We start from the raw sequence: 23,031 nt of genomic DNA, 5'->3' as shown, positions 1-23,031 counted from the left end.
CTCTGTTTCCTGGCTCCTCACCTTGTATATGCTTGTCAGATTATTTGCTTAGCAGACTGGAAGCAAATGAGAGGGTATTAGTCTCGTCACTCAGACCTGGGAGAAGGGCAGTATCTGAGTGTGGAAAGGGTGAGGTCATTTTCTAAGTAATGCAATTTGAAGAAAGCTGGCCTTTCTTTATTTTATGAAATTGAACTATGTAAATTACAGCAATGTAAGATCTGGACATACAGTATTTATTGGATATTTGGTTAGACATGTGGTCAACCATGTCACAGTTTGCGTGACATGCATAGATTTTTGCTAAGCAACAAAGTAGGTATATCTACATGAATTACTGTTCAGTAATAATACATTTAACTTCAAGGCCTGTAATTCCAATGATTTCAAGCACAATTCCAAAGTGTGGCATTATACATTAAAGTGCAGACAAACTGTAAAATACCTCATTAAAATAAAATAGCCCATTTATTATTATTCAGAAAATGAATAATGAATCCCTGTAGTTCACGCTAATACTTGCAGTTCAGTTGTATTAGACTGTCAAATGTGAAATGGTCAGTAGCATACCCAAGAGAATACAATTCCTGGGCAGGTATGTCTGCCTGTCTTAGGACAAAATATTTCACCACTTTTAGAGGGATTATTTCTGATGCCTGATGCATTGAAATTGCCCATAATTATTCATATCTACGGACCAAATAAAAAGCTCTGAAAGTTTCCGTTGAAAAGAAATCCCAAGGATGTTCAATCCCTTTTTATGTCTAGTTATCATCATAATATTTAAAAGAACCAAAGTGGCAAGAACCACAAAGAGTGAGGGAAGTCTAACACAAACATTGTTTGATAAAATACACTCCAAAACATAATTTATACTTAATTACTAAAGGGACTACTTTACTCATGGGATCCCATTATCAAAGCTATTGATTTCAATCTCACCATTCCGCACAAAATTTAAATAAATGTTAAGAGATTCAAACTTCAGTTCTTCGATTTCAACTGTATGAATCGATTGCACCAGCCAATCTCCAGTTACATTCATATGTTTCAGAGAAAGACAGATTGTATCGATAAGGGCACATCATAAGAAGTGACCAAGCACTAATGTGTTATGAGTTTCATTTCTGGACTGCATTATTCCAGATCTCAAATACCGATGAGTTATCAAACAAACAAACCCTCAGGCAGAACCACAAGAATGAGATTTTAATCGGTTTTATGTGGGGTTTTTTTTATATAACACTAAGATAAAGGGTATTTGAACACATACAATAACAAACGGACATTTGATGTGTACGAGCATTTATAAGCTGTACAATTTCCATACATGGTTGGTTGTGTATCTTCAGTGCATACCATTACACACAGGGCAACTGTCGCACAGCACAAGAATATCTGAACATGTGAAATGAAAGAAGGCTGTTTTACAGACTGAAAATAATACAGAGTATACTATATACTCCACATATAACAAACCCCAGAAACCATAGCGGGGGGAGAAGTGGGGCAGCTCCGCTAATTCTAACGCAAAGTAAAGCTGCTTCGATTTTTAGTGCAGTTCCGCCCCCTTTTGCATTCACAGGCGCGACAAACGTATTTCAACAGTATTCAATGGTTACCTTTTCTTCCTTTCCAAACCGTAAACAAGAGGCACTTTGTGGCAACCACGGGCGCTGTGAGTACATATTGCACAAATCCGCTACGAGCCGCGCGAGAACTCGTGCTCTGGCACCGCTGTGAAGCGCTAAAGTGGAGAATTCTCTCTGACGCCGCCCGACGGTCTTTTTCACCTGCGCCACTGTTAAGGGCCTCCAGAAGGTTCCACAACACCCCCATCTTACAAACATTTTTCAGAAGGGGAGGGAGGGGAGGGTCATTTGAGCTGCTAAATATTAAAAGTAAGCACCAAGCAAACCAAGGGCCAAGGGGCGAAAGGGACAGATACAGATGCGTGCAGGATGTCTTTACAGATACTCACAAATAAGGTCCAAATCATTTTCATTTTGCCAAACTGTTTCAGCGTTGTTTCTTTCTTAAAAACAATTGTGGGAAAAAAAATAAACCAAAAAAATGTAATAAAATGGGTCATTTACAGTCACACCTAAAACACAGTTTTTGTGGGTTTGGACCACGGGACAGGAGATTAATGGAGAGTCCGCTCCATTGACAGCCACTTCCAGCTCACACTTCCCACCTGATTTAAGAGGAGAGCACCAATGAGCAGGACCCAGCACTGGGGCCCAAGAGCGCAACTCCAGGCCAACAGCCAGGGCACACACAGCCACCCTTACACTTACACACCAGGTCAATCATCTAACCCATTCCACTTCAGTCAGTCCAGGAAATTAACTATAGTTTTTAAAATTTTTAAAAATCGCTTATGACATTTTTTTCCCCAAATTAAAATATTGTAGTTAATTTCCAAAGTTTTTACCCAAATTGAAATGGAACTGACCCGTAACAGGTCAGCACAGGAGAAGCAGGAGCAGTGGCAAGTATCCTCCTATAGGCAAGTATCCTCCTATAATCCTCCTGTGCTTTACCATACCCTCCCCTTCAAACCACACCCCACCCCCAAAACACCACTGGGGGGGGGGGGGGGGGGGATTAAACCTCAACTGCTTCCAGGATGACCTAAGACCACTTTGAATGAACTATGAAGCCTGGGCTAGTCAGGGGAACCAGCGGGAGAAGAGTAGACGACACAGGCTTATGCATTGCCGGTCACTCTCACAAACAGTGCACTTCTCTAAATTGCACAATATAGTCAAGATGAGCCAAGGATTATTGGCTACCACGTGATGTAATGCAGCAGCAAATATACATGGCTTGGCCGTTTGCAAGCACCACTTTTGGATCACCATTTAGTTTGACCTTGCTCTGTCAGGTTATGTTTACAAAATAAACTTGTCCTGCACAATCAAACAAAAATATTTCTCAAGGTAAATAGGGACGGTTCACTGTAGTATTCACAAAAAAATAAAAATAAGAATAAAAAAACATAAGGGGTGATTGTACTGGTGCTTCAAAAATGAAATATTGGCAGACGAGTCCTGCAGATGACTACTAGCTTCATGAATAGGGGGGGTGGGGGTCTGTGCATTGCACAATGAGCAACCCCGTCAGAAACTGCCTAATGTAGAAAATACATTTTACATCCACACAATTCACTGAAATGAGTCATGTCATTCGTAAAAAGTCTGCCCTAAACACAACGTGGGTTTTAAACGACGGGAGAATCCTCTTTTAGAAAAAACACTGTGCACCATTTATTAAACATGGACATTAAAATCTCCAATAACATGCACACTGCTTTGCGGCTTAAATGTAGTGTTAACATTATTGCAACACCGTTTCCCTGCTGATTTGTGTGTTATATTTTTTTATTATCTTTGAATAAAAAAAAAACATTGACAATTACATAGGACGCCGTTTTCTGCATATTTCCAACATAATACACAGTGAAGGAATGGCAAATGCTTAGATGTCGCAATGTCATTTCATAATAAACCAGACTGCGCGGCCCTGACGTTCAGAGTCCAGTCCGCAGACGCCAGGTCACGTGACACAGCCGGCCAGGTCGTCATGACGGCACGAGAAGCATTCACAGTAGGGAGGGGGGTAAGAGGGGCGGTGGTGATGGTGGAGGAGGGCCGGTTTGGAGCAGGTGGAGGGCTACAGAAGAACTGACAAAAGCACTGGCCTTGGATTCATACAGGAGACGGAGCAGCGTGTTCATATTTCTCTCTCTCTCCCTCCGCGTCTCCCATCTCCTGATTGCTTGACTTTTTTTCTCCATTGTCTTTTTGACACAAATAGGTATATACATAACAGCTATGGAACCTCTTTCCACTGGGCAACACTGTCAACACCGTGTGGATGTACAGGGGAAAACTAAGAAAAATTGGTCAGGAGAACTCTTCCTATCAGCGGTGGCATTAAACATGATGCGAATGTTCTATTGCCATTTGGGGGGGGGGGGGGGGAAGGTGGTCTTTCTTTAAGTTCATATTCAAGTTTTGTCCTCATGTCTTTTTTTGTTTTTAGTTTTCCTCTGGTGCAATTGATGTTTTTTTTTTTTGTTTTTTTTTTTTTTCCATAAAAATATTCACACCTTGGTAATCTGTGTGTGTTGCTCTTCGTCGAAAGGCTCGTTTTCGGGGTCAGAGTCAGTGGTGTCCGAGTAACGGTAATGGTCGGGTTCGTTATCGCTAGCGTCCGGGGTGACCAACGCAGAAGGGCTGCCGTCCGAGTTGGACAGCTCCTCCACGGTTTTGGTGAAGAACAGCTTAACCTGGGGAGAGAGAAGCACATTGTAGAAACGTGCAGAACGACACGACAGCGAGTCAAATTCAACGTGGCACACATTCCTGAATATTCCCATAAGAAACGCTCCAGTGGGAGCTTACACTAGCCTTTAATACAGGCTATGCTTGTCTCATGTGAAGCATTAACAACTAAAAGGCAATTTACGCTGACAAATATAAGAATGGACAAATATCATTATTTCGCACATTTCTCTTTCCCACCCTTCAAAGGCAGGAGTGGTCTCTACAGGATTATGGAAATTCGTGACATTCATATTTGAAACAGTCATTGTCCCCAATGGCTGCAACTATACATGGGGAGGAAATCAAAACGGTTTGTGAATAGATGTTTAACCAGAAGCCTGGGCTGGCAAAAAGCCTATGTTCTGTTTGCAATAATATAACTGCTATATGCGATTGTTTTTGCCTGTGTGCTTCTGCTAATCTCGGTTTTCAAGGCCATGCACAGCGGAATATAAAAAAACAAAAACAAAAAAACAAAACAACTTTACATACTGCTACTACACTTGAAGATTCCTTTAATTTAACTTTAATTAAGCCATGTGGATCCACTGCCGCAATACTCCCTTAAAAGACAGGGGGCGCTGCTCTCCAATATTATTAACCCAGGACACATGGACGGAACAGTCAGACACAGGTGAACCCGTGCCCATCAAAACTGCACTGAGACCATTTAACTCACAACACTGACATTAGAAAACCGGCAGACTGGCTGTAACAGCCATCTGTAATCTTAGTACAATGACAGTCCTGGAACAATGTTAGCTTAATTTGGTGATTGTTAATCTATAATATCTGCAGTGGACTTGATTGCACTTCATACAACACTTTTCTTATGGGTGCTCTAAAGCAGGGGTGTCAAACTCCAGTCCTGGACGGCCGCAGTGCCTGCTGGTTTTTGTGTTTCAGCACGAGAGATGCATTTCAAAGTCTTTCATTGGCTAAAAAGTCTACACACCTTGTTCTCAAGGCCTTAATTGGCTGCTGGTTTTCCTGCACCTTATTGCCACATTTCCATTTTTTCTGAGATGGAAGAATGAGCTTTAACAAGGACCTTACTTTAAATGCATTAGGACAAATCTGTTACAATCCAAAACACCTCAGCTGCTGTTGTAGGTGAAAACTGCTCCTCCTCGGACTCTGAGGTGAAACCTGCTCCTTTTTCAACCCCTGCTCACTTTTATTTGATAACTGATCAGAGTATTTGAGGTTGAACCTGTTCTTGCTCTCCATTTCACCAAGATGGCTGATGCTACTCACGATGAAGAACAGCCTACACGACAAATGTGAGAGCTGAGAGCATTTCGTAGACCATTTACCATTTACCGCAATAAGTACGGAATACATATAGCATCCCACCGCTCTTAAAGAATATATTCTTAACGACAAGGAAGGGACATTCTGGCTATGCTCCTTCAACAAATGCGCTGAACACTCGGATGAAAAAAATAATTTCATATGAGGAGACTTGGCTAAACGACTGGCCTTGGCTCCACTCAGCGTTTTTAAACTGACAGAGAAACCCCATCTGCTTCCACGGTGACAGTCTGCATCGTGTCACAAAACCAGAGCCGACAACCCCGGAGTCACGGATATCACAAAGCCCAAGCGCGTTGGCGAAGTGAACGCCGAAAGAGTAAAACCGGCGCCCGCGTTTCCAGATTTCCAGGAGGCGAGCCCCACCTTGAAGTTTGGAGAGAAGTTTCTGTTGGATTTGTCTTTGTTTGCTTTGTCCAGGTCGTTCTTGGTGAGCGACAGGATGAGGTAATCTCTGTCGTCAGCTCGCTCAGAGGGCTGCAGGCTCTCCATCTCCCTCAGCAAGCTCCCGTTCTCCATCTTCTCGAAGTTCTCCTCGGGCCCCGGGATGAAGAAGGTGTTCACCCAGAAGTGGAACATCTTATCCTGACGGACAGAGAACGCAGGCCGTCTTTTAATCTCACGCGTGCCAAATGCACGTCACAAAATAATTGAAATAAAAAATAAAAAATAAACATTAAATTGGCAAAACTAAAATGAAAACGCAAAAGCATTTGAAGCATCTCTCAGTAGTCAATGCTTGACATGAGAGATTAGACAGGTTGAAAACGGGGAAGAAAACTGGGTTTACTTAACAGACAGCAAATGCATTTTTTTGAATCCAAGAATTAAACGAAACAAAAAAAGGTTTTGTAGCAACCCGCATGTTTTGTTTAATGGTCTTGGTAGAGACAGGGCAAGAGATCATAAAACCTCTCTCAAAATTACAGCCACTTTCATTACGGTTTCATATGTGGGACTTTTGGAAATTAAATAAAATGGTTTGATGTCAAGTTGGACACAAGAAACCCAAATTGCTCACAAAAGGATTGGGGTACAGTGCTGAGTCAGCTGTTGAGCCACAGCATCACATTGATGTGCGGCTAATGAACACCATTATTCCTGAAATAAATATGCCAGCCATGCATTTTCACTGACATGTCTGAAGCATCATGGAATTGATTTGACAGCCTGGGCTGCTATATTATTTTGTTTGCTCACATAATTGGACTGTGTCCAAATAGCTTGCTCTAATGAAAATAATTGAAGTATTTTGACCTGAATTCATGGAGCAGAATAGCGCTGCTGCTGCATTGCTTGAAATTACGGGACTTTTATTTGGACACCAGGGCGAGGCACCCTTCAGTGTCAGGACTCCCACAGGGTTCCACTAGACTCCCCTCCTATCTCATCTCATCTCCTGCACCTCAACACAGGATCTGATTCACTGGTACAGGAGCTGATGTCACCCACTACCATCAGAATAAGTCTGGCAGCAGGTCCACTGCATGTTCCAGGGGGTTCTGGATAATAGCGAAGACAGTCTTCAGCTTTTATTTTCAAAATAGCTATAAAAATAAAATTCTATTTTGCAAAAAAAAAAAAAAAAAGCTGCAAGATGGATATCCAAAGACACAGCCATGGACGATAAAACATACATTTACATTAAATGGAACCGCACAAGCAATACTGTATGGAACTAGCACCTGAAAAAGTGCATCATAAGCTGCAGCGAGCTTAACCTTAAAGGGGAGGGGGGGTCAAGAAAACCAAGGAGCATATTTTACAAACTTTTATTAAAATAAATGAGAAGCAGCAAGTTATTCAGACTGGATCTAATGAAAAGAACTGATGATTTCAGTCTTGGTGATGGATGATGTAAATGAGCAGTAGTGCGTGTGCTGGAATTGACTCAACTGACCGAGCTTGGAAATGTCAAAAATCCACAAGTGTGACAAGAGTCCTGGAGAGCAATGAGGAAAGATTTTGAGACAAGTGCCAGTAAAATATATTAAAAATCAGCAGATTGGCAGAAGTCATTTTAAGCCATTTGGGGAAAGAGGATTGGCACGACGGCTCAAATATATTCTGAGCCAGTTAATGCAAAGCGTCAGGGCTTCACTTGGCAAATACACTTACAGATGGCACATTCTCTAAACAATGGATATAGCTTCAACACAACAGATAGTGGTTGGGTTGATAGATCGGTGCTACCTGGGTAATAACGATAGCACGGTCAGCAAAATCTACATAATCTACTCCTGCACAGCCACTAGCCGGAGGACTGGACAATTTTAATGAGTCATTGTGAGATTTCCCACTGGCCAGCTGAATACCATGTCCATGTTTACATATGTGTTACACGTTTTAAACAAGTCATTTGTGATCAAGCATTGCACTGTGGTTAAGGTTGTTAACATAGGACTGGCCTTCTGTGTTACTCTTTGCTACACATCAACAAACTGTGGTTAATATTTTGCCCAATAATGCTGCTAATGGTGAAGTCTCATTGGTTCTTGTTCTTCCTCATTATGTTGATGCAAAGATGGCACATGGGGGAAAAAGTGCAGGACTCCGATTGGCTCTTATTCAAAAGCCGTATTATGATGTCACCTTCTACAGCCAGAACAGCTGTATGAGCTTCCAATCGATTTCCATCCCCCTGATCACATGACCACCTACACTGCCACAGCTTTTGTTCATAAATGGCAGGGTAACATCATAATTTATTAAACAATCTATACATTTCTGGATTTTGAGATGTTGATGTGTACCAACCAAAATAAACCTAACTAAATTAAACTCAAAAGGTATTTTTTGCAATCTGTATGTGTGTGTGTAATAAATAAATAAATAAATAAATGTATTGAGTACCTTTTTCATCATCTTGTTTTGCTTGTGAAAGAACTCCACTTTGATGTCTCCGCACACGGGCAGAGGCTGTGGAAACTCGAAGAAGAGGTACTTGTCTTGGCGCCGGGTGTTCATGGGGTTGGAGGTGTGGATCTTCACCTTCAGCTGGTACACCACAAACTGCGGATCTGAGCAACAAAGAGAAACGCCGGTTTGGCGAGGCAGGAAGGAGACGCTTTTTTTCTGTTTAGCTTTTTTTTTAACCTGCCCTTTCTGTTTTAAAAAGGAACGCAGAAGAGGAACCGAGAAACACAAGGGCAGAGCACGAGGGCCCCGGCGCGACCGCAAACATCCAAAAGACAACCAGCAGCCCCTTAGTCAAATCAAGCCCCCTGCCAGCTGTACCACCCTGTGCAGAGTGGAATGTAGCTCAGCACACAAACACATCATGGTCCTGCAGCACTTACAGAAATATGGGCAAATTTACTAATCATATCTACAAATGGTTGCCACTCTCAGACACGGCATTATACTTCTAAAAACAGATTGCTGCGAAACACATTATATTTATACAAAACATTTTTCAATGACATATTATACTTCTTAAATGTGTGCAAGGCATTTACAATACAGTGCTGCATACTTCCTTTGTGTAATGGGTTGAATGAGGGTAACATGAAGACTGGACTATGCATTCCCACTACACTGCGCCGAGTGCCTAAATTAGAGGAATGAATGTTAAATGTATTCAAATAAACTGCCCTTCCTGCACATGTGTGCAATCTGCCCACCCTGAATGTTAAATACAGTGAGCCCTTAAAGACACAGGCATGTAGACATCTATAAGGCATATAGACAAATGAAATGCATATTTACACACACGCACACAGATTATGCAAGCGATTTGGTGACAAACAGCAAAATGAGGAAGAACTAGAGCCTGGTTTCAAATTTAAAAAATGGCTTCTCACAGCTTGGTCTAAAAAATTTAAAATAAAAATCAGTGAAAAATACGAAATCAATGAATTATTAAATAAATAAATGAATACATAGGTGCGCATGCCTGTGTATATTTCCAGGACATTAAATGCCCATGTCCCCTGCATCTGAATGATTGAGACACCACTCTATTACCATTGCCCCTGCTCACAGTAACATGCTAATGCACACAACCCCAAAACACCATCAACAAACAAACCTACGTCAAGCCAAGCTCTACCCATTCACTGTACAAATAGACCAACAAGCACAACGCTTTCAGTGTGAAAGTAAAAAAGGAAAATCCACAATAGGTCCCCTGGGAGTTAGAGGAGAGTTGTGTACAGAAAAATACAGCAAGAGTCACACAGCTGTACGACATGATGTATATTTATGGTCATCGTGTTCATGTACAATTTCTTCAATAAAAGCATGTTGGAAGAAACGGATTTAACTCCTTTTTTATTCAGTGGGCAAAGGCTATTTATTGCCAGGGGTCTATGTAAGCAGTATATCTAAAAAAGGAAGACATTAGCGTTAGCTTTGCGGGAGAGGCAATGAGCATGTGCAACAGACAGTGAACAGGGCAGTGTCCCAGACCAGAGACAGGTCAAACACAGGGCAGAGCCCCAGACCAGAGACAGGTCAAACACAGGGCAGAGCCCCAGACCAGAGACAGGTCAAACACAGGGCAGAGCCCCAGACCAGAGACAGGTCAAACACAGGGCAGAGCCCCAGACCAGAGACAGGTCAAACACAGGGCAGAGCCCCAGACCAGAGACAGGTCAAACACAGGGCAGTGTCACAGACCAGAGACAGGTCACGAGCACAGGGCAGAGCCCCAGACCAGAGACAGGTCACGAACACAGGGCAGAGCCCCAGACCAGAGACAGGTCACGAACACAGGGCAGAGTCCCAGACCAGCGACAGGTCAAACACAGGCGAGAGCCCCAGACCAGAGACAGGTCACGAGCACAGGGCAGAGCCCCAGACCAGAGACAGGTCACGAACACAGGGCAGAGCCCCAGACCAGAGACAGGTCACGAACACAGGGCAGAGTCCCAGACCAGAGACAGGTCACGAACACAGGGCAGTGTCCCAGACCAGAGACAGGTCACGAACACAGGGCAGAACAGCAGAGCGGGGCTGGGGAAGGCACTCACTGCACGTTCCGCCGCTGAACATGGGCACCGTCTCGAACATCATCTTGTGGAAAAGCAGTGCCACCGGTTTGTAGTCCAGCTGGTTCTTCAGCAGGAAGCTGTAGTACAGGACATAGCGCCTCTGACTGGGAATGGTCACGCCCTGCAGAGGAAACACACACGGGCGCGTGTTCAGACAGGAGCAAGCCCGCGTTTATACGCACGCGCATTTCCACTGCCACCCACAGGGCTTTTGCCATGAAACGGGAACTCAAGCAGACATACTCTCCTTACTTTGTGAACATTCAAACCTATGCAAAATGTTGCATCAGTTCATACACTCACCTTGGAGCAAGAGTTAAATTCTGTACAATGCTAAATATACACTCAACATGAAACAAACTTAATAAAGCAAAATATTGTTCTTGATAGTGTCCACCAGGTAGAACTTTACCAAGCGAACTGAAGCGAAAACTAGCAAAGAAAATTCACAAAACTACACTTCTGTTACGAGAGGAGCCGACGGCTGACCTTCTTATCTCTGGTCCTCACTTCACCGTAGAAGTCCAGCGCTTCTTGTGCTTCGAGGAACTTCCTTCGGTGAAGCAGGTAGGCGCAGATCATCACGCCCGTGCGCCCCTTCCCCGCTTTGCAGTGGATCGCTGCCACGTGATTGTCATCTTCGCTCAGCCACTTGTCCAGGTCTTCGCAGAAGGGTTTGATCAGCTCTAGCTGGGGCGGGTTGTGGTCTTCGAAGGGGTACTGTGCAACTGTTGAACACCACACCTCCATTAAGCTCACCTCGTCTCCCACTCCCACTCCCCAAAAAACTTAAAGAAACAGGAAATGCCCCCATTATGGCTCCGGTCGGTGTCTTACCTCTGCAGCTAAATTTGGCAGTGTCATAGTGTCTTTCTGCACATCTAGAATGGAAAAGGTATGCATGACTTCCATGTCATTCATAAAGTGTGCAAGTGTATGGTCACACAGGCATTGAACCACTTACAGACACACTAGATTTTAAATGGAAAAAGGTAGAAGGTATACTTACAGATTATATATCTTGTAATGGTTTTTATGTTTAGAATCCAGAAACCTATTCAGGAAGAAAGTTATTATTTACCAAAAACTAGCCAGTCAAGATCTTGAACCTGTAAACAGCCTCTGAAATGTTCAAATTTCATTCTGCCTAAAGGAATTCTATATCAAGTGCAGGAATGAACCAGCATAGATTATTATAGAAAGGTAAAGCTAAGATAATGGGTTGGAATAAAAACCAGCACGCAGGACCAGAGTTGTGTCCCCCTGCACTAAGGTCCCATCCTGCTGTCCTGCTAAACCTTATTAGGGGCAAACAGGCCTGCATAGCACGTTTACACATGAGTGCATGCTGGGCTTCTACCTGCCCAATCAAGACCCCACACCAGCATAGGTGTGTCTGATTCACACATACCATTGTCTTAATTAAGCTTAGATTAAGCATTATTACGGTGCAGCCCCATTTGTTAATGGACTGTCACACAGAGTGCTTTTATGAAGGGCGTTTTTCAAAGAGAATAAAAGTCTTAATAAATAAACAAATAAATAAGATACGATTTCAAAACAGCTCAGTAAAGTATAAGTGCACCACTTACCGAACTACGTCATCTATGTTATTTCTGTAGACACCCTCAAGTCTTTCAGCAGGAAAGCCCATGGCGATGATGTTTGGATAAATATCTGAATGCAGTTGTCAAGGAAACCTGGAATGGTCATCTTGAAGGCAAGTTCAATAATGTGTACATTTGTTCATACAGAATTTCACTCTTTTGTGGATTTTCACTCAAGGATGTTTCTATAAATATCTTTTTTTACTCAATGAAGAAAAAGAAACAGCCTTTGGCACGTAAAAGGATAGTAGAAGATAAATAAAAATATGCAGTTTATAGCTCCTATTAGAGAACACAATGCATAGTCGCCTCCTCCCCCACCAGTAATACAAGCCTATGAAAAATACTTTGGTTAGCCTAGGTCCATATACATTTCCCAAGTATGAACACGATCACCGCCATCGCTGCAGCTGGCAAGGTTTCAATGAGAGTTTACTGAAAGAACAGAGGCAGCCTGTTGCCCTGTGGCAAAGGTACATGACTGGGACCTAGAAGGTTGGTGGTCCAAGCCCCAGTGTAGCCACAATAGGATCTGTACAGCTGTGGGGCCTTTGAGTAAGGCCCTGTACCCCGCATTGCTCTAGAGGGGATTGTCCCCTGCAGAGTCTAATCAACTAGAAGTTGCTTTCGATAAAAGCGTCAGCTAAACAACAAATTATTATTTAGGTTGCGCACATGTGCGTGCCAAGGGCCTATAGTGATAGTTTAAGTCCGTTTCATGTGGATGCTGGCTTCATTTACTGAACCCTGAACCTTAAACCACCAACAACCATAAGTCAAAACCATTACCAGCCACAAACAATGCTGAAGTGGATCTTTCGGTCTGCGGGCAATATCTGAAAGAAAGCAGAAACGGGAACCAATGCGGTCGCACTAGAATGCAATAGGCTACTGACCGCATGGGGGAATGCCATGGGCTACAGACCACATGGGGGAATGCTATGGGCTACTGACCGCATGGGGGAATGCGATGGGCTACTGACCGCATGGGGGAATGCGATGGGCTACTGACCGCATGGGGGAATGCCATAGGCTACATCACACTCTGGCTGAGTCTGCAATGAATTTCTAAAGAAACAATGGAGACTACTGTAAATGTCGGTTATAAATCAGCTAAAATAACTAATATAATGTATAGTTCCAAGACATAGCAAGTGCAACATGAGCAGATTCAAAGGATAACGACCCAACTGAACATAACCATATAATAAAGAACAAAGCTAAGTATTAAAACCAACTTAAGCAAAGAAGAGGCGAGAACCACAGGGTCTGAACACAGAAAAATCTTTTAAAGCTCATACACACATACTTCTGCTAGAGAAGGAAGCACAAACTGTCTTTAACTCTGGTTAGTATTCATAGGAGCATAAGCTTATGTGCATGAACTAACAGCAGAGTAGCTACAAATAGCAGCTGCATTGTGAGCAAGAGCACAAATAAAAAAAACTCTCCATTAGGATATTAGCAGATGAAGATGCTGTAGAAATACAAAGCAGCATATCTTGCTATGTGGAGTGCAGGGAGATACTATGTGTGTGTGTGAGAACATGCCAAGAGCGACGACAAGCAAACTTTCCACCACACCCTCTGTCATTTCACAAATGAATGAGGAAACAAATGTGGTATCTCATTCATGGTGATTACATTCTAGCTCTGCTCAGAAGAATCCTGTACAGTGTATGTATGGTATGGTCGAGCCACAAGATGCACAAGATAACCCCCCCCCCAATGCATTCCTGCCCAGTTTATCAAATGTTCTGACCATGTTTCCATATGCAGCATTGTGTGTTTAAGAGCATGTTTAATGCATCGAATTACTGACTACTAAACAGGTGTGTCAGCAAAGAGCTAACGGGAGAGTGGTTGGAAGTTCCAGATCAGGTATGAGGTTAATGGGCCAAATTCACTTCAATTTTCTTTAACAGAACACCTGAGCATGTCAATGACTATGATGTACATGGAAAAAATGGAACAGGAGTGAAACAGGTTCATAAACCCCTTTCTCATTCTCGGCTTCCTGTTTGACCACGATGGTATACCAGCATTCTTTTTTGTACATTTTTACAGTTAGCGTGACTTGCGAATGGAAAGCATAGGAGAGCATTTCAAGTACAGAGAACTACAAGAACTACTTACTTCCCCAAAGTCATCTTCCATTCAAACTTAAGGACCATAGCATATTTTTTTAGTTTATCCCAACCACAATGAAAAAGCAACAATTACAACAGCTTGTCCACAATAATTCTGCATATATCCTATGACTGCCAAACTAAAATTCTTTCTTGACTGAGTTAAGTTGGCAACAAATGTAAGTAATATTCTGAAGATTGTACTGTAGTATCTATGAGCAGTTTCCGCACTGGGGAAGCAGAGCGGGCTGTCATTCAAATCAAATGTGCATTCATCACATTGCAAAAGCACCTTTTCCTCCTCTGTTTCAGAACATGAAGCATCAACTCAACTGGGACTCCAAGGGAAATTTAGCACGGAAATGTACCTAATCCCAACATTTTGTTATGAAATAGTATTAGCCTATAACCTATCACTGACCACCAACTAAGAACACTAGGATGTTTGAGATCCATCTCAGTGAGACTCTTTATTAAAAAATAAATAAAAATTTAAAAAAGGATAATAATAATAAACATTAGTTGCTCTTGTAGCTGCTAAAGAACACTTGTTGCTTGTAGTTCTCTGGGAGGTATACAACCCAGATGGTCATTAGTCATACTCAACCAATAACTTTTTGTTTCGATCGATTCAAAAACCCAGGCCCTTGTCTCATTTTAGGGACCTCAAAAAGACATTTAGAAAGGTCAGTTAAATTCAGCCGAGAAAATCTAACTCAATCAAAAAAAAAAAAAGTGTGATTGTAGCCTAGAGAGTAATCACACAATTTAAGACATATCTGCACACGTACGGGCAGGACAAACATAAATCTAAGTTAAAAAGCTTTCATATACTACCACTTCATTTTCGGTTAATCTATTCTTAATCCAAGGTCTAATACATTCTCATCAGAGAAGGGAAGCAGTGGAAGACACTGGCAGTTCTCCACCTCAGAAACCAGCCTCTTCTCTTTCAGGGACATAAGAAAATGCAGAAATTAAATTTTTTTTCAAGGAATAATGTCTGCGTTTCCTCTACATAGAGAAAATGTTCTCTCAGCATGTGTATGAAGTACACACCAAAGAGCCAACCCAACGATGAGTTCAGCAAGACTTGATCTTGTAACTACTACAGGAAGTGACATAATTGCTGCTCTCATTGCTGCACTTCTAAAATGCAATTTTTGGGAGAACAATGTATGCCAAAGCCACCACAAATACTCACTCCAATGCTGTATAAATATACAATTATGTATTAAAATAGCTTAAATTTAATCAATAAAGCGCCGTTACAGATCAGGATGGCAGCAAAGACTGCCAAGTGAAGATAGTTCAGATTCTTCTTGGAGGCTTCTTCTTGCCAAACAAACCATTCTAAAATCCTGAAATCTTGCATTCTCAAGTATGCGCATAACACACAGCACGCTAAACTTCACTTCAGACTGGCCTAAAATGCAGTATACTTCGTAACATAAAAAGATACAATTACAGCATCCAGTGAATATGTCCATATGTAATATTCACACATTTCTTAGTAATATATAGAATTAAAATACAATCGTGTTTTATTATTTTTAAATTGTACAAAAATAAAAAAAACAGTATTCAATGTTTCAAATTACAGGCATCTGAAGTGCCTATATCAGCACTATTAGGAATGCGAGACCCAGCTAACAGAAGCTAGGTGCTAGTGATGCTCTGGGATCAGGAGAGACCTGCAGAAGCAGTAGCTTGAGTTGTACATAGTGGTTTGTCTTTCTGCAACCTGCTAAAAGCAGTGTATGAGCTCAGCCTTAGTCCAGTTAAGTGCTTCAGAGTACAATAATTAACTTCCATGTTACACAGTATACTTTCCTCTGAATGAAACAAACCCCAATACAGGGGCTGGGACTCTGTGCAGTAGGAGAAACAATCTATCAGATGAGATGTTAAACCGAGGTCCTACCCTTTATGCACATTAAAGATCTCCTGGAGGTTACCACGATGAGTACGGGTTTCTCCATTTACTGGCAAAGTTCTCAAGCAGTGCTCCTTATTGTGCCCAAGAGTAACTTGCTCAATAATTTCCTCCCTCTCTACCTAAGTGAAAGTGATGAGTGAGATGAGGTACAAAATGGCGGCCACACTAGGTGAAGCATACTGTACATATTTGCGGTGGGTGAGCAGAGTTTCCCCCTTTCACTATGACGCCCTCAGATCATGAGGTTTGAAAGCACTATATAACATTCTTCTTGTTAATGCAACTTCTAGTTTATATACAGCAACTGCACAACACATTCTGTATACAGCAGCTTTTAAAGAGTTTGAATTTGTTTGTAATAGAATTATTCACCCACATAACAGTCTGTGCAGTTAACCCAGAATTTAAGAACAATGTGTAGACAATTGAAAAAAAGTGTCCTTTAGAAGTCTTAGTAATATTTTAATTTGCTGTACTCAAACTCATTTCAGTTTCGATATTTTATGCATTTTCCCAGATGATTTTTGTGTGCAATGAAAGATATTTCAGATATTTACTGAAGTTTCTGATAACCTGCTAGCCTTACAATGACAGATAGGCATTCAGAGGGTCCTGGTACAAAGCACTTCATGATACTCCAAATCTTTTTATAATGCTGTTGTGCCTCCAGAGATTGCACATATTTTACCCAATTATTCTTCAAAAAAAATAAGGGTAACATAATTTCCCCCCAATTGTATTCATTAGCTACAGCTCAAGCAACCTGAAACATTTGCAAGAGTGTTTCTCCACAATATCCCATTATCCAGCTTGGATTCTTCCAGGAGGCATCTTCAGTACCAGAGTTAGCAGTGTGCAGTACTTGTGTTCTCGTAAAGATCAGCACACATCTCCAGACTGTATTCATTTGAATCTGCTGCTCCCTTTTAGCTGTTGCAAAGTTTGTGTTGCTTTGCTTTTGAGCAGCAAATAGCCAACAGCCTGCAAATCATATCCTTACGGTTTCAGAAAGGACGTGTTCAGAGAGTGCAGAGAAAGCAAGAACCCATTTCAAAGCCTGAACTTAAACTGGCTATTAAAGTAGCCATCCGCTTCACTCACTTAGCATAATCTGTTCAGGGTTATGTTACACGGCTGTGTTGAGCTGGCCTACATACACGGACCAAATCATGCAAATTTCAAATTGTCATAATTCAACACGCCTCTGGCACTGCTTTTAGAAATCATTGATTTTTTAAATTTATATTTCAGTAGTCACGCCATTTCAGAAATCATACAAACTGTTGAAAACTAATAAGAAATTGAAAACCAATAAGAAATGGCACCAACAGATGTATGCAGTAATACTGAATTATTAGACACATCAAACCGGCAATTAGACACCAAGAGCAAAATAAAATGATGGAAACCAGCGGTATGCAATTTCTGTGATTATAGCTACCGTATACAGCAAATGCATTGGCCTTGAACTTCACTTTCATGTTTTTAAGTATTGTTGCAGCAGCATCAAATGTTATTGTCCATGTAGATAGTACAGCAGGTAGATAACTAAACGACACAGCACAAACACCTATGCAAGCAAACACAGGCATGAACAATCCAACTGGGGAAAAAAAGTTTACATTTTGTAACAAAAGGCTTTGTCCTATCTATGCTAAAGCTACAAATAAACTGGCAATATTGTAAAAGCAAATCACGCATCAGAAATATATATTCATTTATTTTTATATACATCATGGCATGCAGAAACACCCTGACCTGCCCATCTGGGCACATCACTGTGTATGGTGAATACAAACAGACAGGAATGCGACAGATTGAGCACTACAGCACCAGTCCATCTGACAGGAGTCTACCTCTGTAAATGCGTGAATGCCGATATACAAATTATGAACACTGAGGCCTAAACCGAAGTGTTCCTTATTGCCATCACATTTCAGTCCTTTTATGGGAAGAACTGTATGTTTCGCTGAACTTGTGGGGATACTGCCAACACAAACTCAAATCAGATTCAAAATGGAACCATATAATTAACAGGGTCTGAACATTTGCGAACTTTTTTTATGCTACGGGTAAGGGTTACAACACAGACGCCAAACCATCTTGTCATTCCAAAATATATGCTAAAATTAGACAAAGATTAGCTACTAGGGGTGACAGTGGCACAAGTGAGAAAGACAAAGGCAATTAAAGCTAATGAGCATGCTGATAGTTCAAAACTTTTTTTGAAAGCCTTGCCACTGCAATGCTGCAGCTCAACCATGTCCCAACAACATGAGCGCACTATTTTAAGGCCAATTCTTAGAACTCTGATAGAGCATTACATAACAGGAGGAGCCATATTGTTTTACACAGCAGCCCAAAGAGGCAAGACTCACTCTCATCCAGCAATGAAGCCAGTAGGCATTTCAAATTAAACTAATTGAAAACTTGCACAAATTGAACTTCCAATGTTTCTTAGAGTGATAAGAGGCTGACTGGAAGGTGGGGGGGGAAAAAATCAAATAAAAAGCAATATTGTGTTTGACTTCATAAATCATTTTACTGTATGCTCATGAGGCATATAAAAGCTTACACTGGTATTCAGTGTTATGTTTCCTGATTCAAAGGAATTATGTTTCCTGATTCCAAGCCTCCTTGAGAAAGCAGATACATTTTTACTTTCACTTTCCAATTAAATTGTATGTAGGAGTTGAATACAAATGAGGCAAATCAAGTTCAGTCAGCTTCCTGGCTTTCAAGACCCTGACCAATCACTTTAATTCCCTCACTTAGTAGAAACTAAACTACAAGATAAAGATGGGGGGGGGGGGGGGGGGGGGGGGGGGGCGGCGGCCTTGCACAGGTCTCTGAAACGCCACAAATCCTGCTGTAATGAGCAATACAAGAATTGTTTCTCGCAATCAAATAAATAAATAAGCTTAATATTATAGTACTTGTTTTTGTTGGTTCTTGGTGAATTATGAATTTAACCATATCATTTAATAGATTACCAATTCCCATGGAACGGAGCATAAAAACGACATGGCAAAATCCCACTGTCTTTGACACATGTACATGAATGCATTTTGCATAGTCAGTGAACCAAAAGTACCAACGGGTGCCTTTGCAAACAAGTACGCAGAATGCGATAGATCTACTGACTTTCCACATCTAGACTGAATTGGTATTTGCAGTTCAACGATTAATTTGCAAGAGTTCATGGAATACATGCAACAGTGACATGCAAAAGCCTGTCACAAAGTACAGTGGGTCAACAGAGTGCTACCAAGTACAGCTATTTGAATACACTTGTATATATAAGGTGCCTCTCAATGCGTGTGCACACGCTTCAACGGCATGAATGAACATGTCATCTAATCGATTGAGCAGGAGCATTTTCCCCCTCATTGGCTTGCTCAGCCTTCTGCTATCCTTGCACTGCTTTGAGAAGCGTTCCAAATCATTACATTATTCATTTGCTTGGAAGACACTGATCAAGGACTTTGTGAGACCTTCCATTTCAAGCATTTCCATTTACAGCGCTATATATTGGCTACAGATTAGGTTAACGTTTAAGTGCTCTACTCAAGGGTAGAGGAGTAGCACGACATCTGGGAATCAATTCTAAACCCTTCGGCTTGCAAGACCAGCACCTTCACTATGCCACACAAGCGAAACATACTGCCCAACGTGTCAAATTATTAAAATAAGGCTCTCTCACAAGGGGTGGTCTTTCATGAATCACTAAATTTACGAAGGTACCCATAACATAAAAGCAAACGGCATACTGATACGCACGAGAAAACACCTCAGGTAAAATACTGTGCACTAAATATTCAAAATAACTTCAATAGTAACGATTTGCCAAATCTTCACCACTATACATGCAACTGAAATATTAAAATGGTAGTGGGAAACATTTGAGCTAGCTAGGTTGTTTTAACTTCTGTATTAAACTATAACGAATTGGAGCTTTATTAGTCAAAACTGGTAAGATGATTACATAATTGTGTTTCATTGGGCCTTTACAGACAAATGCCTACTTTGATCACTAAAAATATGCTGCATTATTCACCAGCTCAGTCAGTCCATTGTTTCTTAGCTAACGTTAGCTGATCCAGCTAGCAAACAAATACAAAATATTGACTAGGCTAGTTAGCCAAGGTTAATAGTTAGCTAGCTAGTATTGTTAGTGAGCTAAAATATTGGAACGTTCTAGCTAAAAACATCCGTCAACGATTTTACTACGTAACGTTAGTGTAGGCAGGTTAACTACTTGGTGTTGATGGCATAGCACTGTAACTGTACGTTAACTAGCTAGCCAAGTGTCTGCTGGCGACTCGTTTTCTGCTTGACACTAGCTGCTGATGCAATGGCTCTTTGTGTAGCGCTACACTGAATGTGAACCCATTAGCTAGCTAGCCACCTAGCTAACATTAGCTGGCTAATGGTTAGCTAATCCACCTAGCTAGCATGTTCACCTAGAGGCTAGTACATTGGTAGTCAGGATTTATGCGGTGCATTTAAGCAAACATAACGAAGCAAGTCAACATAGCTCACAAAAATAGTTCTTGCATTTATTAGCCATCATGGCTAGCCATCTAGAACACTCAGTGCGTCAACTAGCTAGCCATGGTATATTTCACCTAGCCTAGAAAAGCCAACTTGCTAGCACTAGCTTTGAAGGAAGAATGCTAGCTAGCGGTGGTGACTTTATACAGGCGGAAAGTATTGGCTAGCTAACTAGCTAACGACCAGCCAGTCAGTCCCCATAAGGCGAACTCGCTCGCAAAGCCACTCATTTGAAAAACTAGCACCAGGTACCTCCGCGTAACAAATGTAAGTTAGCAAGCTAGATCCTTACCATTGAAAACCAAGACAGTGAGAATTACGAGGATACAGGTCAAGTCCAAATCGAACCCATCTTCCTGGTATCTCCTTTTGTTTCGGCTGACCATTTCCTTTATAATCGCAGCCATGTCGTGACAGTAGTCTTTGAGGTTTTTAAAAGCAGAATATCGCAATGTTATTGTTGCTCTTGTTAAGATGCCTCGGTCCCCCTTTCGTACTGTTGATTTCCCGGTTCCTTCGGTGAAACAAGCTAGCTAGGTAGCTGTCGATTCGGGCTGGATTAGAATGGCTTCTGCTGGATCATAAAGGAGGGCCGCAGTCTGCTCCTCAACAGGCCCTGCTGCCCCGATCCAGGAATTTGATTTGCAATCCCCCAAATTAAAAAGCATACAGTTTTCCACCTCCCGAAACTCAATGCATTAAAAACGACCAACGTCTCTGAATCTTCTGCAGCCGCCGTTTTTAAGTCGATAAAGCGGAGAGAACCCTCTCCTGCTCTTCTAACCCAGAAAATTGACACTCACACATACGCGACACACTCGAACACACACACGTAGCTAGCTAGCTAGCTAGGCAGCTAGCTAGCTTGCTACACTATATCTTTAAAAACCCAAGCCCTTTAATCGAACATTCTCTGTTGTAAAAATACCAAATACAGAAATAATCTGACAGCCTCCACCTCAAAACGAATAATTTATGTAAAAAGACCATAACAGAAATTTAAAAATATGTTTCCACAAATTAGTCCGGTATATCTCCTCCTTTCCTCGAACATCTCTAGCTGAACTCTAAAACTTCCATCATGGCTTCCAACAGAGAGGGGAAAAAAAAGAAAAAGAAAAAAAAACTAGGCTTATACTGTACGACATATCCTACCGCTATACATAAATAGTTCCACACTAGCTTATATCCGAATTAAACAAATCAAAGTCTCGTTATTATAAAACAAAGGCATTTTGTTATGCAACATAAAGTACGTTGAAATATGTTCAATCCAACTCTAAAAAATACATTACTTAAATGTATGCCGTGGTGGCGCCGTTACTGAAGTCGGAAGGACACTAACCGACCACAAGGACCGAGCTTTCTGTGGTAAGGTAGGTCACGTGTTAGACTAATTGGGGAATTTACCAGTATATTAATTTTTTTATTTCAGCTTACTAATTGCTTTATTATGAAGTGTATAAAGGGCATCACATTTTGCCGTCTTGAAATTAAATGTCAGTGGCGTTACACGTGACCAGTGTCATAATGCGAATACCTTAAAGAATTCAAATGGGAGCAAAAATGTGGGGGGGAATCAAATTGAGAGAGTTAAGCCTCATTTTACAAGGTTCAAAGCCATGGAGGGAACTCCGTGAAGTCCTAATACGGACAGAAAAAGTGTTGTCCAAAAAAGTAATGTCCACCAGATCAGCAGTATTGGCTAGGCGAACACTTAATGTTGATATATTCTAACAGGAGAGATTAAATTAAATATGCGGTCTATTTTGTGCGGTTAATCTAATTGTGGAACGGTGTCAACTTGCTCCATGGCGCCACCTGTCAAACGTGTGCGGCATAACAATGCGCCACTTTGCATGGCGAAATGTTCAGTCACTGTACATTTCCCTATATTGATTTATTTATCCCCTTGGGAGGGATACCATGCTTCTGGAAAATAAAATGCTGGTGTATTAGAACAATATGCTGAAAATTCCAGCCGAACCAGCTTAAGCTGGTCAAACTGGTTTAAGATATGTTAGACACTTTTAGCTGGTCAACTAGCTGTTCACTAGCCTACTCTACCAGCATAGCCAGCTTTTCCAGCCACAGGAAAGCTAGACGTACTGAACACGACCATGTCAGTGCATTAATGCATCTCCTGTTTGCACTTCCATA

The 23,031-nt window shown here is 41.5% G+C and overlaps 1 protein-coding gene across 1 annotated transcript; it reads right to left on the bottom strand.

Moving 5' to 3' along the window:
• Positions 1 to 1,194: 1,194 nt before the first annotated feature.
• On the bottom strand, positions 1,195 to 22,188 carry LOC133118094 (phosphatidylinositol 3,4,5-trisphosphate 3-phosphatase and dual-specificity protein phosphatase PTEN-like). The gene is made up of 9 exons (XM_061227813.1): positions 21,200 to 22,188; positions 12,235 to 12,319; positions 11,652 to 11,696; positions 11,480 to 11,523; positions 11,132 to 11,370; positions 10,622 to 10,763; positions 8,502 to 8,668; positions 6,015 to 6,233; positions 1,195 to 4,297 (listed from the first exon to the last, which is right to left on the bottom strand). Exons 1-9 carry the CDS (start codon positions 21,276 to 21,278, stop codon positions 4,112 to 4,114), a joined length of 1,206 nt encoding a protein of 401 aa, XP_061083797.1. The 5' UTR covers positions 21,279 to 22,188; the 3' UTR covers positions 1,195 to 4,111.
• Between the last annotated feature and the right edge of the window lie 843 nt (positions 22,189 to 23,031).

Source organism: Conger conger, chromosome 18 (genome assembly GCF_963514075.1).
Source record: "Conger conger chromosome 18, fConCon1.1, whole genome shotgun sequence".
NCBI lineage: Eukaryota > Metazoa > Chordata > Actinopteri > Anguilliformes > Congridae > Conger > Conger conger.
Note: the sequence above shows the minus strand (reverse complement) of the source record. Positions and strands in the feature narration are given on the sequence as shown.

What these genes read in the sequence shown, in the direction of transcription:
- LOC133118094 (XM_061227813.1), bottom strand. Translation starts at nt 21,278, where the DNA reads ATGGCTGCGATTATAAAGGAAATGGTCAGCCGAAACAAAAGGAGATAC. An exon ending in GTTCGATTTGGACTTGACCT is followed by an intron (nt 12,320 to 21,199) that starts GTATCCTCGTAA and finishes AACTGCATTCAG; the next exon opens with ATATTTATCCAAACATCATC. An exon ending in GTTCAGCGGCGGAACGTGCA is followed by an intron (nt 8,669 to 10,621) that starts GTGAGTGCCTTC and finishes TTTGTTGCTCAG; the next exon opens with ATCCGCAGTTTGTGGTGTAC.